The 14,333-nt window shown below is 44.4% G+C and overlaps 1 protein-coding gene across 4 annotated transcripts; it reads right to left on the minus strand.

Moving 5' to 3' along the window:
* Positions 1 to 4,936: 4,936 nt before the first annotated feature.
* On the minus strand, positions 4,937 to 14,103 carry LOC140710731 (sperm protein associated with the nucleus on the X chromosome N1-like). 4 transcript variants are annotated; one of them, XM_073013144.1, is made up of 4 exons: positions 13,987 to 14,103; positions 5,480 to 5,674; positions 5,190 to 5,341; positions 4,937 to 4,994 (listed from the first exon to the last, which is right to left on the minus strand). In XM_073013144.1, exons 1-4 carry the CDS (start codon positions 14,068 to 14,070, stop codon positions 4,937 to 4,939), a joined length of 489 nt encoding a protein of 162 aa, XP_072869245.1. In that variant the 5' UTR covers positions 14,071 to 14,103. The 4 variants fall into 4 exon arrangements, with proteins under 4 accessions (XP_072869245.1, XP_072869244.1, XP_072869246.1 ...); XM_073013143.1 differs by having other exon boundaries at positions 5,190 to 5,304; positions 5,422 to 5,674; XM_073013145.1 differs by lacking the exon at positions 5,190 to 5,341 and having other exon boundaries at positions 4,937 to 5,100; positions 5,491 to 5,674.
* Between the last annotated feature and the right edge of the window lie 230 nt (positions 14,104 to 14,333).

A 14,333-nucleotide genomic window follows, 5' to 3' on the forward strand; every position in this document is an offset into this window, starting at 1 on the left:
GTTTTCAATTTACTTTTTAATTTCTTCATTGACCTGCAGGTCATTCAGGAGCATATATTTTTTTTAATTCTATGTATTTGCATAATTTTCAAAGTTCCCCTTGTTATTTTCCAGTTTTATTTCTTGGTGGTCAGAGAAGAAGCTTGATGTTATTTCAATTTATTTGAATGTTTTAAGACTTGTTTTATGACCTAACATATATTCTATCCTTGAGAATGATCCATGTGTGCTGGGTAAAATAAGGTGCATTCTCCAGTCCTTGGGAGAAGTGTTTTGTAAAGGTCTGTTAGATCCATTTGGTCTATAATGTAGATTAAGTGTGATGTTTCTTTGTTGATTTTATGTCTGGAAGAACTGTCCAATGCTGAAAGTAGGGTGTTGAAGCCTCCAGCCATTATGGTGTTGGGACCTATCTCTCTCATTAGTTCTAATAATATTTCGTTTATATACCTTGGTGCTCCAGGGTTGGGTGCACATATATGTAAAGTTGCTATATCCTCTTGCTGAACTGATCCCTTCATTATTACATAGTGACTTTTTTTCCTCTTACATTTTTTGTCTTGAAATCTATTTTGTTTGCTATGAATGTAGCTAATCCTGCTTCTTTTTGGTTCCATTGGCATGGAGTATCTTTTTCCATCCCTTTATTTTCAGTATATGTGTGTCTTTAGAGGTGAAGTGTGTTTCTGACAGGCAAAGATCAATGTGTCTTGTTTTTTCATACACTCAGCCAGTCTGTGTCTTTTAATTGAAGAGTTTAGCCCATTTACATTCAACGTTACTACTGATAAGTAAGAACTTACTCCTGTCATTTTGATTTTTATGTTCAGATGGTTTTGTGGTCTTCTTTCTTTCTTTCCTTCCTGTCTGTTTTTAGTGAGGATGATTTTTCTGTGGGTATCTGATTTAGTTCCTTGCCTTTTATTTTTTGTGTATACATTGCATGTTCTTTGGTTTGAGGTTACCATGAAGCTTGCAAATAATATGTTATAAACCATTATTTTTAATCTGATATTTACTTAAGACTATTTGCGTAAACAAACAGCAAAGAAAAATAAAACTAATAAAGCTGCACCTTAAGTTCATCCCACCGCTTTTTAATTTTTTGTTATTTCTCTTTGTATCTTATTGTGTTGACTATGTCTTGAAAAGTTGTGCTTTTTATTTTTGATTGGTTTGTCCTTTAGGCTTTCTATTAGAGTAAGAGTAGTTTACACACTACAATTACTTTGTTATAATATATTTCGTTTTTCTGTGTTCTTACAATGACCGCTGAGTTTTGTACCTTCAGTTGATTACTTATTGTTCAGTACCATCCTTTTCTTTCTGATTGAAATACTCCTCGTAACATTTCTTGTAGGACAGGGCTGGTGTTGATGAAATCCCTCAGCTTTCCTTACTTGGGACCATTTTTATTTCTCCTTCATGTCTGAAGGATTTTTTTTTTTTTTCAGATATATTATTCTAAGATAAAAGAGCTTTTTTTCTTTCAGCACTTTAAATATGTCATGCCACTGTCTCTTGGCCTGTAAGGTTTCCACTGAAAAGTCTGCTGCCAGACATATTGGAGCTCCATTGAATGTTATTTGTTTCTCTTATCTTGCAGCTTTAGGAGCCCTTCTTTATCCTTGGTTTTTGGGAGTTTTATTATTGAATGACTTGAAGTAGTCTTCTTTGAGTTAAGTCTGCTTGGTGTTCTATAACATTCTTGTTATAGATATTTGGATATTTGTATCTTTCTTTAGGTTTGGGAAGATTTCTATTATGATCTCTTTGAAGAAACTTTCTACTCATGTGTTTCTATACCTCTTCCTTAAGGCCAATAACTCTTAGATTTGTCCTTTTGAAGCCATTTTCTAGATTCCTTCATTGCTTTCTACTCGGTTTTTCATTGCTTCATTGCTTTCTACTCGGTTTTTCTTTAGTCTTTTTTGACTGTATATTTTCAAATAGCCTGTCTTCAAGCTTATTTATTCTATCTTCTGCTTGATTGATTCTGCTATTAACAGAGTTTGAGAGATTCTGTAGTCTATCACTTGCATTTTTCAGCTCCAGAAATTCTGCTTGATTCATTTTATTTGTTTGAAACTTGTTGCTAACTTCTCTGATAGAATTCTGAATTCTTCTCTGTGTTACATTGAATTTCTTTGAGTTTTATCAACCCACCTATATTTTTTTTTTTTTTTTTTTTGAGTCAGAGTTTCACTTTTGTTGCCCATGCTGGACTGCAATAGCATGATCTCGGCTCCCTGCAGTCTGAGCCTCCTGGGTTCAAGCAATTCTCTGGCCTCAGCCTCCCCAGTAGCTGGGATTATAGGCATGCACCACCACACCTAGTTAATTTTCTATTTTTAGTGGAGATGGGGTTTCACCATGTTGGTCAGGCTGGTCTTGAACTCCTGACCTCAGGTGATCCAGCTGTCTTGGCCTCCCAAAGTGCTGGAATTACAGGCATGACCCAGTTATTCTGAATTTTCTGTCTGAAAGGTCACATATCTGTTTCTCCAGAATTGGTCCCTGTGGCTTATTTTCTTCATTTGGTGAGGTTATGTTTTCCTAGATGTTGTTGATACTAGTAGATATTCTTCAGTGTCTGGTCATTGAAGAGTTAGGTATTTATTGTAGTCTTCACTGTCTGGGCTTGTTTGTAACCGTCCTTTTTGAGAATATTTTCCAGCTATTTGCAAATACTTGGGGGTTTTGTTTTAAACTGTATCTGCTTTAGGGGTCCCCCATGCCTAGTAATGCTGCAGTTCTTGCATACTTCTGGAGGTACCACCTTGATGGTTTCAGAAAAGATCCAGGAGAAGTCTCTGGGTTATGAGGCAGAGACTCCTGTTCTCTTCCCCTACTTTCTCCCACACAAAGTGTGTGTCTCTCTCTCCATGTTCTGAGCCACCTAAAGCTGGGGGTAGAGTGACACAGACACTCTTGTATCCACCAACACTATGACTGTGCTGGGTCAGACCTGAAGCCAGCACAGAGCTGCGTCTTGCCAAAGCCCTGCTATAACCACTCCCTGGCTACTGTCTATATTTTCTCAAAGCCCTGAGGCTCTATATTCAGCAAGTGGCAAAGCTAGCCATGCCTGTGTCCTTCCTTTCAGGGCAGTGAGTTCCCTCAGGTGGGTTCAGAGGTGTCATCCAGGAGTCAGAGATTAGAGTTAAAGACCTGGTGTACTATTGTATTGCAGCTGAGCTGTCACTCAAACCACAAGAAGCAGTTCTTCCCACACTTTCCTCTCTTTTCCAAAGGCAGGGCAGCCTCACCCTGTAGCCACCCCTACTACAGGCCATGGAGAGTACTGCAACACTACCACTGATGCTCCCATAAGTCCCCAGGGTTCTTGAGTCAGCTGGTGGTTCTTGAGAATGCTGCCAGGCCTGGGACTCACCCTTCAGGGCAGTGGGTACCTGTCTGGTCAGGGGCAGGTCCAGAATTGCTGTCAAACGGTCAAGTCCTGGAACTCGGGACCCCAATAGCCCACTTGTTACTCTATTGCCCTCTTACCATGCTGGTACCTGAAACCAGTATGTCTCAGAGGTTCACCCAAGGTCCTTGATGTGGTACCTGGGTATCGCTGCTGTTTATTCAAGAACCAAGGGCTATTCAGTTGGCCGGTGATGAATGCTGCCAGGGCTTGGTCATTTCTTTCAAGGCAGCAGGTTTCTTTCTGGCCCAGGGTGTGTCTAGAAATGTTGTTTAGGAGCTAGTGCCTGGAGCAGAGGCTTTATAACCCTGACCAGTGCCCTGTGCTGCTGTGGTTGAGCTGGTATTCAAGATGCAAGAAAACAACAACAACAAAAATGATCCTCACTATTCCATCTCCTCTCCTCAAGCGGAAGGAAGGACTCTTTTATGGAGCTGCTAGCTGTGCGCTCTGGGGCTAGGGCATGGGTGATGCCAGCACTCCCTTGGCTGCCCCAGCTGGTATCTCGGTAGGTCATGTGCACCCCTCCACAGCCCCGCTGATTACTGGGATGGGTAATTTCCCTCTGGCTAGAGGTGGTTTAAATGTCCCCTTCCCAGGTGGGAGTCAGCTGAGTTTGGACTGGTTTTCCTTTTTCCTGTAAGAGGCAGCGCTGAGTTCAGTGTTGAATGATGAATTTCAGGAAATTATAATGCAAAATGGAAGTATTATAAAGCTGATAATAGACACACTCTCCTAAAAATGATCTCACCACATCACACCTAACCCCTTCTCACCACCTTGCTGTTCTCGTTCCATGGAAAAAAGCTCCTCAAACTTAGAGTGTTTTACTTTCCTTTTTCCCAAGTCATGGCAATTTTGAATATTCACACTTTGCAGGTATCAACACATTTCTAAAGCTTACTTATCTTGATTAAAGACTGTTGAGGTCATTGAAACAGTAACATAAATATTTAAGATGCATTGAAAATTTTGTTTTAGAATTGGCTTTTCAATCCCTTCATTATAAGCAATGCTTTCCTGCTGTTTATTTACTTCTACATCTACTATCTTCTTTTGTATTGTGCTTTGTATTTTAAAGAACATTTACTCTTTATAAGGCATATATTTCTAACCTTGGAAAATATAAAATGGAAAGGGGATGGGAATACCTTTGATATATACATTCAGCAGAACAATGTGCTGCCGGGTACAGTTGCATGAACATATACACATCTCCACTTTCTGTCAGATAAAATTTCAAGCAGAAAATTTTCTTTAGGAATCAGTTATTCCCCAGGACTTATGTACAATGTCTGGCTAACTAACTGTCAACCTGTGGGTCTGTCCACCAACCCTACAGGACCTCATATCCCTCCCTTCTCAAATGCCTACTTCTTCCCTTCCCTTCCTCCCTACCATCAGAAAACAGACAGATACACAGTCATCAGCTTCTCAAACTTGATTTTATTGTAATCATCGCCATTGGTGGTGAGGATTTGTCCAGTTTGGTTTCTCCATGTTTGACTAGTTCTCCTCACCCTCCTGTGAAGATCCTTCAGATAAGTCTGGGTCTTCGTCCTCCATTGAATATCCTTCAGCTGAGTCTAGGTCTTTATCCTCCTGTGAAGATCCTTCAGATGGGTCTAGGTCTTCATCCTCCTGTGAATATCCTTCATATAAGCCTAGGTCTTCATACTCTTGTGAAAATCCTTCAGGTAAGTCTAGGTCTTCATCCTCCTGTGAATATCCTTCAGCTGAGTCTAGGTCTTCATCCTCATGTGAAGATCTTTCAGATAAGTCTAGGTCTTCGTCCTCTTGTGCAGATCCTTCAGATAAACCTAGGTCTTCATCCTCCTGTGAAGATCCTTCGGGTAAGTCTAGGTCTTCATCCTCCTCTGAAGATCCTTCAAGTAAGTCTAGTTCCTCATCCTGCTTTGAAGATCCTTCAGGTAAGTCTAGGTCTTCATCCTCCTCTGAAGATCCTTCAAGTAATTCTAGTTCCTCATCCTGCTTTGAAAATTCTTCAGATGAATCTAGGTCTTCATCCTCCTGTGAAGATCCTTCAGCTGAGTCTAGGCCTTCGTCCTCCTCCTCTTGGACTGGATTGATGGAGTTCTCTCGGGACTGGTCATTCTCCAGTTGATTTGAATTTATTTTCTTAAACTTCCTGTAGCAAAACACTAATACTGTTGGATATTCTGATCTTTTCATTTTTTTCAAACTCGGTTCAGGGGCTAAGTCCCTGTTTGGGGTCTCCTGCATCTGTTAAGAAAACAGAGAGAGGCCAGAAAGACATTATTTTGGGTGAGTAGGATAGAGACTGGATAGCAAGGGGGGCTTTATGAGAAGAAATGAAGGTTGAAGAAGGGGTTTGTGCCAGAGAAGAACAAGGTGGAGTCATAGGGTAGGGATCTATGGGGAAGAAGAAAAGGAGCATGGGTAGGGTCACCTGTTAGTCCAAACTGCATCACTTTGTAAGCTCCCTGCTATTTTGCAGACCTTGGTCAAAGTGAAACACTCCATGGGGGTTCAGGCCGGGAGAAACATCCTGCTTAACCACCTGACCACAAGACGGACAAAGGCTCAACTAAAGAAACATCCCTATCATATCTTGCTTGGCAAAGTTCTAAGGAACACCACAATGATATTCCACAGGAAAAAGGGCCAAACCACCTGATCATAAGAACATCTTATTAATATCCTGCTGGGCAGCAAGCCATACTGCCCAGCTCCCTCCCACCCATACCTGTAAGGACCCCAGGCTGTAAGCAGTGGTGGGATCTGGCATGAAGCTGGTCCCCCACTTCCACAGGTGTCTGCAATATTCCTGTGCTGTTGTTTGAGCTGCCCCCTCTCTGTGTGCCTCTCTGTGTGTCTTTCTTTCATCCCCACCTTCTCTTCAAAACCTAACATTTTGGTGTCAAAACCTGGAATGGTGATTGGGTTCTAATGGGTAAGTTTTCTTTTGCAACTGGGAAAGCAGCAAGCAGCACAAACAAGACTGGGGCCTGCTTCCAGATCCTGAGTCATCTCCCTGTTCCTAGTCCGGTTCCCGTTATTCTCTAGTCTTCTCGAGCCCTGGGCTAACCTCCAGATAGTGATCAAACTCTCCACCTTTTTTTTCCCCTTCCTTCCCCTTTCTGGGCAGCTGCAACAAGGATCACCCCCATTGCTGGACATCACATCCAACACTGGGCTTCAATTAGTGGGTGAGTCTCCCTCTTCCTCCTTTCTGGATTCCTCTCTATTTCTGCCTGTTCTCCAAAAATAATCAAGTGCTGGGTGAGAGTTCTCCCCAGTCACCAGGTGACTGCAGCCTCCCTTCTCAGCCTCAGAATGCTTGCCACTCTGGCCGCTCCGGCCTCTGGGGAGCATGAATAATTGTGGGGCTGCCCCGACTCTCCAGGTCCCTTCTCCCAGGAGGAACTGAGTACTCACTTTCCTCTGGGGTATTCACTTCTCTCTGGAGTACTCGTTCCCCGCTGGGGTATTCACTGCCTTCCAGGGTACTCACTTTCCTTAGGGGTATTCACTCCCATCCAGAGTGTACACTCCCCTCTTCCATAAAACAGAACATTCAACTTCCAAGTTCAACATAATCTAAAAAACTTTCTCCAACACAATGGTAAATACTCTAAGTGCTTTGCTTATCTTCTTTCATGCCTCACTCTCTCTCTCTGCCAATCTTGTTCACCTTTTCAAATCTTCCTCCTCAAGGAGAAACCCCCCAAAATGCCTCTTCCTACAGACAAGGCTTCCTCCTCTGAATTTCAACCTGGCCAACACACCCATTCTTCACTTCCTGCCCACCACCATTCCCTCCACCTTCTCCTTCGGATCCAGCTCCTCCACCCCCTTACTGTAGCCCTCCATCCCCCTTCCTTCTCCACCTCAAACCAGGTCTCACACCCAACCCTCTTTTGCCGAAAACCAGGCACATGTCCAAAGGTCTTCCAAAGTCCTTCCCTTGCAGGAGGTCACGAGGGCTGAAGGCATAATCTGAATTCAAGTTCCCTTCTCTCTAGCTGACTTCTCCCATAGTGAAAAGAGACTTGGCTCCTTTTCAATGGATCCTACCTCCTTTTACAAGGAATTTCTCTACTTCTCTAAATCTTATGGCCTTACCTGCCATGACATATATGTCATCTTCTCCTCTACCCTCAGCTTGGAGGACAGGGAACACATCTTTGTTGGCACCCAGGCCCATGAGAACACCCTCCACCAACAAGATGCTTCTCATAACCCAACAGGAACCCTAGCTGTCCCCAGAACTGACCCCAGGTGGAATTTTCAGGCGACTTCTGTAGACAGACAGAAACCAGGCCATATGATATCGTGCCTTCTAGCTGGCATAAATAAAGCTGCCCCTTCTCCTTTCCTCTCCCACCTTTCAAAGGTCACAACTAAATAGACTACCTTAAGCCCTAATAACAATAAGGGCAAAAGCGACCTCCATTTACACTTTATCTCCCAGTCAGCCCCAGACATTTGAAAGAAACTTTAAAAACTGGAGGATGGCCCTCAAACCTCCCAAAGAGACTTAATCAAAGTGGCCTTTAAGGTCTTTAAGAATAGAGAGGAGGAACTAAAAACCCCAAACCTAAAAAAGGACCAGGCTAAATACCACATGCTGATCGCTACCACTCAACAGGGTTCCCAAGACATACAGAATTCCTCAACTTGGCAACGGTCAACTCCAGGAGCCTGTTGTAAGTGCGTCCAACATGGACACTGGGAAAAAGTCTACCCAATCCCAGGACACTCTGGAAACCTTGCCCCATCTGTGGTATCAAGTAACACTGGAAGTCAGACTGTGCTCAGTGAAACTCTTCATCCTGCTTCAACACCTGTACCTGAAGTCTGATGGGGCCTGGAGTCCACCGCCCCCACCGCCATCACCACCACAGAACCCAGGGTAATGCTATCAGTCTCTGGTAAGCCCATGTCTTTCCTATTGGATACCCAATAGGACAACCAGTTACTCAGTTTTACCAGAATATTCTGGACCCTTTTTCAGTTCTTTGATCTCTATTATGAGAATCAATGGAATCACCTCTAGGCACAAACAGACTGGTCCTTTAATTAATTAATTAACTAATTTATTTATTTATTTTGAGGCAGAGTTTCGCTCTGTCGCCCAGGCTGGAGTGCAGTGGCGCGATCTCCGCTCACTGCTAGCTCTGCCTCCCAGGTTCACACCATTCTCCTGCCTCAGCCTCCCAAGTAGCTGGGACTACAGGCGCCCGCCACCATGCCTGGCTAATTTTTTTTTTTTTTTTTTTTGTATTTTTAGTAGAGATGGGATTTCACCATGTTAGCCAGAATGGTCTCGATCTCCTGACGTCATGATCTGCCCACCTCAGCCTCCCAAAGTGCTGGGATTACAGGCGTGAGCCACTGCGCCCAGCCTCCAGACTGGTCCTTTATTATACAACCTATTCAACACCCCCCTTCACCCACTGTTTCCTGGTTATTCCTCAATCCCCTACATGTATCTTGGGGTGGGACGTATTAAGTCAATCCCAGGTCTCCATGCAATGTGGCTCCTACAATTCTATACCTTTTATTTTACTCTGACTCCCTAATGCTTCCCTCTTCCCCCACTCATCCTCATTATCTACCCTCTTACCTTCTGTTAATTCTGAAGTTTGGAATGTTTCTAAACCCACAATAGCCACACATCACATCCCAGTTAAAATAACTCTTCAAAACCCCTCCATTTTCCTTCATCAGTCTTAACGTATCCTTAATCCAGCCTTACTTAGGGGCCTAAAACCTATTATCTGTAAATTTTACAAGCTCAAATTCTCAAGCCTGTCACCTCTCACCACAACACCCCTTTTCTGGCTTTCCAAAAGACAGACAGGACTTACCCCTTTGTCCAGGATCTCCAAGTTGTTAACCAGGCAGTGGTACCAATCCATCTGGTGTTCTGCAACCCATATACTCTACTCTCCCATATTCCTACATCTACCACACACTCCTCTGTGTTGGAGCTAAAAGATGCCTATTTCACTATTCCCTTAAACCCAGCTTACCAAAGTCTCTTTGTTTTAACATAGTCAAATCCTAGTACTCACATGTCCACCCAACTAACATGGATTATACTCCCACAGGGGTTCCGGGATAACCCCCACCTATTCAGACAGGCCCTCATCAAGGACCTAGCTGAACTTCCTCTTTTTCCTAGTGCCCTCCTCCGATACATCAGTGACCTCCTTCTCTGTAGCCCCTTCCTTAACCTGTCCATTCAACACACCACTCAGGTTTTAAACTTCCTCCATAATTGAGGATATTGGGCCTAACCCACAAAATCTCAGGTAGCACAAACATGGGTTTGTCCTAACCCCTAATTCTCGAACCATCCCAACCCAATGAAAGGAGCTAATTTGGGACATGCCCCTTCCCCACACAAAAAAACGGACCTCCCCTCCTTCTTGGGCCTTGTGGGATACTTATGGCTGTGAATTCCCAACTTTGACTTGCTGGCCAAGGCGCTCTACATAGCCTCTCATGGGCTTATCCTAAAACCCCCAAACCCAGCTTACCCCATCAATTCCCACAAAAACAAAACAAAACTAAACTACACTAAAAAATACCCTTTTCATTGCCCTGGCACTGGGACTGCCCAATCCCAAGCCCTGTACTTTGTATGTATATTCCGACCAAGGACTTGCTCTTGGACTACTCTGCCAAACATACGGCGACGCCCCACGAGCCACTGCACATCTCTCAAAACAACTGGACTCTGTCATCCAAGGCTGGTCACTCAGACTAAAAATCTCAGGTGTGACCACATCGCTGGCCTTAGAGGCACGGAAACTCCCTCTCTACCAACACATTACTATTGCATCTTTCCATTACCTACAGGACCTCATAAACCATCAATTTCTTCTATCCCTCCCACCATTCCACTTTCAGCAGGTACATGCCTTATTCATAGGTAACCCTCTGATCACCTTCCAGAGATATAAAACTCTCAACTCAGCCATCCTCCTCCCTGTAAGCACTTCTGACTCTAAGCTCTCTCTCTCCTGTCTGGACCTCTTAGACTCCCTCTCCTCCCACTTCGAACACATTTCAGGTGCCCTTTTGCAGGGAACACATACCTGGTTAATTAATGGAAGCTCTTTTAGGGACCCATGTCCAGCAGCTGGCTATGCCATCATTGCTGAAAATAAACTCCTAGAATCCAGTGCTCTCCCACCCCATGCTACCTCTCAACAGGCAAAGCTAGTTGCACTAGCCAGGGCCCTCACCCTAGCAAAGGCAAAGAGGGTCAACATTTACACAAATTCCAAATATGCATACCATGTCCTACACTCTCATGCCTTAATCTGGCAGCAACAGGGTTTCCTAACTACAAAAGGAACCCCCATAAGAAATGGCAAACTTATACATAAACTGCTGGGGGTGGATAAACTACCTCTGATGGCCACCATTATCCATTGCAAGGGACACCGGAAGGCTACAGACGCCATAACCGAGAATTCAGCAGCCTGGCAGGCAGCCCTTACAACCCCATCGTTATTGCTCATTTTTCCCAGCATACACCCCGTATATACCCAGGAGGAACAAATCCCAATTGCCAGGGCTGGTGTCATTCAGGAAAAAATGGTTCTACCTCAATGATAAAGTGTCTTGCCCAAGTTGAAAAAACCTTCTGTACTTTTATATGTGCACAACCATTTCCATGCCGGTTACTGCCCCTGCTGCAGCTTTTAAAAACTTATATACATTCTTCCACCATAGCTGCCCATCTCAAACATATTACTAAGGCATGTTCCCTTTGCACTCAAACTTCCCCTCAGGAATCTATCAAACCACCTCCTTTCCAACCACAAAGCCTGAGGCAGGACTAGCAAATCAACATCACTCACATGCCCCCCATGAAATGATTCCTCTACCTTCTGACAATAGGAGATACATTCTCTGGATGGATAAAAGCTTTTCTTACCACCACCAAAAAGGCACACACCATCGCTTCTATTCTCTCCACCCATATTATCCACCGGTTTAAACTCCCCTCTTGCATCCAGTCAGACAATGGGCCAATTTGTTTCACAGTTTAACCAACAGGTGGCAAAGGCTCTAAACATTAAGTGGCCTTTGCATATTCCTTACCACTCCCAATCTTCAGGAAAAATTATATAAAAGACAATAACTAACCAAACTCTCCCTAAAGGTTAAAATGGCCTGGACTTCACTTCTCCCACTGTTCCTCATGCGTTTATGAGTCATTTCCCAAAAGCCCCTCAGCCTAAGCCCATTTAAACTCATGTACAAATGCCCCTTTTATCCTCCAGAATCTCCCTGTATTTTCTCCCCCTTCTGTATGGAATACTTGGCTGGCGTTACACCTCACCCAACATCTAATGAGACAGTATGCAAATGCTTACTGACCCAGCCTAAAAGTCCAACCTCAAAACACTCCTCCCTGTCCCTACAACCAGGGGACTGGGGCTGAATCACAGACTCCTCCTCCTCCTCCCCTCTCCAACCTAAGTGGATGAGTCCTCACCAGGTTATCCTAACTACTCTGACTGGGGCAAAGCTAACATCCTTTCCCCACTGAATGCACCATTCCAAACTAAAAAGAGCACCAGATCCACATATAGAAATTTGATCACCCCCAAATTATTCTCCTTCCCTCACAGGACCAACTTCACTGTACTTAACAAGAATTCCAGAAGTTGCCAATACAAAATGCCCTAGTCCATAACACTCGCCGTCGCCAATTTCCAATCTTTTACCTCCTACTTTATTTCAGATCTTTCCTGGTTTCCCTTCCCCATGTCCCTGAATAGTCCTGCCAATTTGTCACACTAATCCAGGAGGTAAGACGGCAGGGCACCTTCCAAAATTTCACTCCTACTCAAATCTCCTTTTTCTCCTTTGTCCTCTTTGTCTGTGGAATAGTCTAAGTCCCCACCCCAAACCTCTAACAGTTGAGCCCCCTTCATCAGCCTCACACATTGCCTGTTAAATCAGTCACACTCCTCTTTTACTTCCAACTGTTAAACTTGTTTGTCCACACAAATCCATTAGTTCACAGCCCTTCCTGTCAACCTGGCCACATAAACCTGGTCCAAAATAAACCTTCATCTCACCCAATTGACCAATTCATTCCCCAACCTGTTTATAATCTTGCTCGGCTAAACACCTTTTCCCCGCAATCCATCAAATCCACCCACACCGTCACACACAGGGCTGTCACCCTCCTTCGCCTCAGAGCCTCTTAACTGAAGATGTTACCAGTCAGATTTCATAAAACACCTCCTACCAACCCCTCCCCTCTCTGACGGCACTGCTCTCCATGTAACCAACTCAAGGGCGCTCCCTGGAAAAAATCCACAAACAATTCCCTCAACTGCAACCTGTATCCTTCTGTCCTGTCAGGACCACAGTGGCTAATAGTTACAAAAACCCTTTTCTCCCTCTCTCTCCAAAACCACACAACCTTCACCTCCTCCCCCACCACCATTTCCTATGAGGCCCTCAGAGGGGCTACCCTTGCTGGCAGCTATTCAACTTGGAAAAATATAAAAGTTAAAACAAAGGGTTTGTGCAGAATTCAACCCCCACCTTCTCATGGCTTGCCACCATAACCTACAAGTTTTGTTAACCGCCATAACCTACAACTTTTTTGCTAATCTAAACATTAACATTTTGCCTAACAAGCAGACCATCCAGGTTCCTTTAGTAGCTTCTGTCTCATCTTCCTCCACACACACTAAGCAGGCTCTACATCTCATTCTAGTGTTAGCAGAACTAAACATCTCTGCTGCACTCAACACTGAGATAGCAGGTGGCCCCTTTCTTAGGGCCGTTAATCTTCCTCCTCCTGATACTACAATTGGCCCATGTATACTCACCTTCATATCCCGCTTTATCACCCGAAGGCTAAACTCCCTCATCCACGCAACCACCCAGCAACACATGGATACCATCCTTCTCCTCTACCAAGTCTAGTACCAGTGCCTCCAGGAAAACAACTCTGAAGTACAACACCCACTGCTTCAAAACTCAAACCCTGATTACAGCTCCCCTATTCAGCAGGAAGCAGCCACATACTCAACAACACCCCTCTTCCTTTTATACTAAAGTAGAAGGCAAGAATGTGAGTCCAAACCACCATTTAGTAAGCCCCCTGCTATTTTGCAGACCTTGGTCAAAGTGAAACATTCCATGGGGGTTCAGGCTGGGAGAAAAATCTTACCTAATCATTGTAACACAAGGCGGACAAAGGCCCAACTAAAGAAACTTTCCTGTTATATCTTGCTGGGCAAAGTTCCAAGAAACACCACAATGACATCCCACTGGAAAAAGGGCCAAACAGCCTGATCATAAAACCATCTTATCAATATCCTGCCAGGCAGGAAGCCATACTGCCCAGGCCCCTCCCACCCATACCTACAAGCACCCCAGCCTGTAAGCAGCGGTGGGCTCTGGCATTAAGCGGGTCCCCCACTTCCACAGGGGTCTGCAGTATTCCTGTGTTGCTGTTTGAGCCACCCCCTCTCAGTGTGTCTTTCTTTCACCCTCACCTTCCCTTCAAAACCTAACAATCTTACCTCATCATTTTTTTTGTTGTTGGATTCACAGGAGCTCTTTCTCTTTCTCTTCTCCCCATTGGTGCTTGAAGTTGGCTGTTCCATGATTGTGGTTGGTTGCAGAATGTCTATAGTAGGCTCTTGTAGAGTCCAGACTTCCACAGCTATATTGAAGCTTCCCAGGGAGATGTCCCAGAGCTCTTGCCCTCCCTATATATACCCTCCTGGTGACAAGGCAAAGCCACGCCCTTGAGCTTTGTTTGATCATACAGGCAGCGTCCCAGCCAATGGCAGTCCTGGGGTGGCTTTGACATCACAAAGCACCACTGCTGTCCACTCCCTGGGCTTGCGGGGGAGGGGAAAGGGGT

The sequence above is a fragment of the Chlorocebus sabaeus genome, chromosome X, assembly GCF_047675955.1.
Source record: "Chlorocebus sabaeus isolate Y175 chromosome X, mChlSab1.0.hap1, whole genome shotgun sequence".
Classification (NCBI taxonomy): domain Eukaryota; kingdom Metazoa; phylum Chordata; class Mammalia; order Primates; family Cercopithecidae; genus Chlorocebus; species Chlorocebus sabaeus.

Coding starts and splice junctions, on each gene's coding strand:
- LOC140710731 (XM_073013142.1), bottom strand. CDS start 14,070: ATGGAACAGCCAACTTCAAGCACCAATGGGGAGAAGAGAAAGAGAAAG. Junction 5,675..13,986: donor ACAACAAAAAAAATGATGAG/GTAAGATTGTTA, acceptor TTTTCTTAACAG/ATGCAGGAGACCCCAAACAG. Junction 4,978..5,250: donor ACAGGAGGATGAAGACCTAG/GTTTATCTGAAG, acceptor ACGAAGACCCAG/ACTTATCTGAAGGATCTTCA.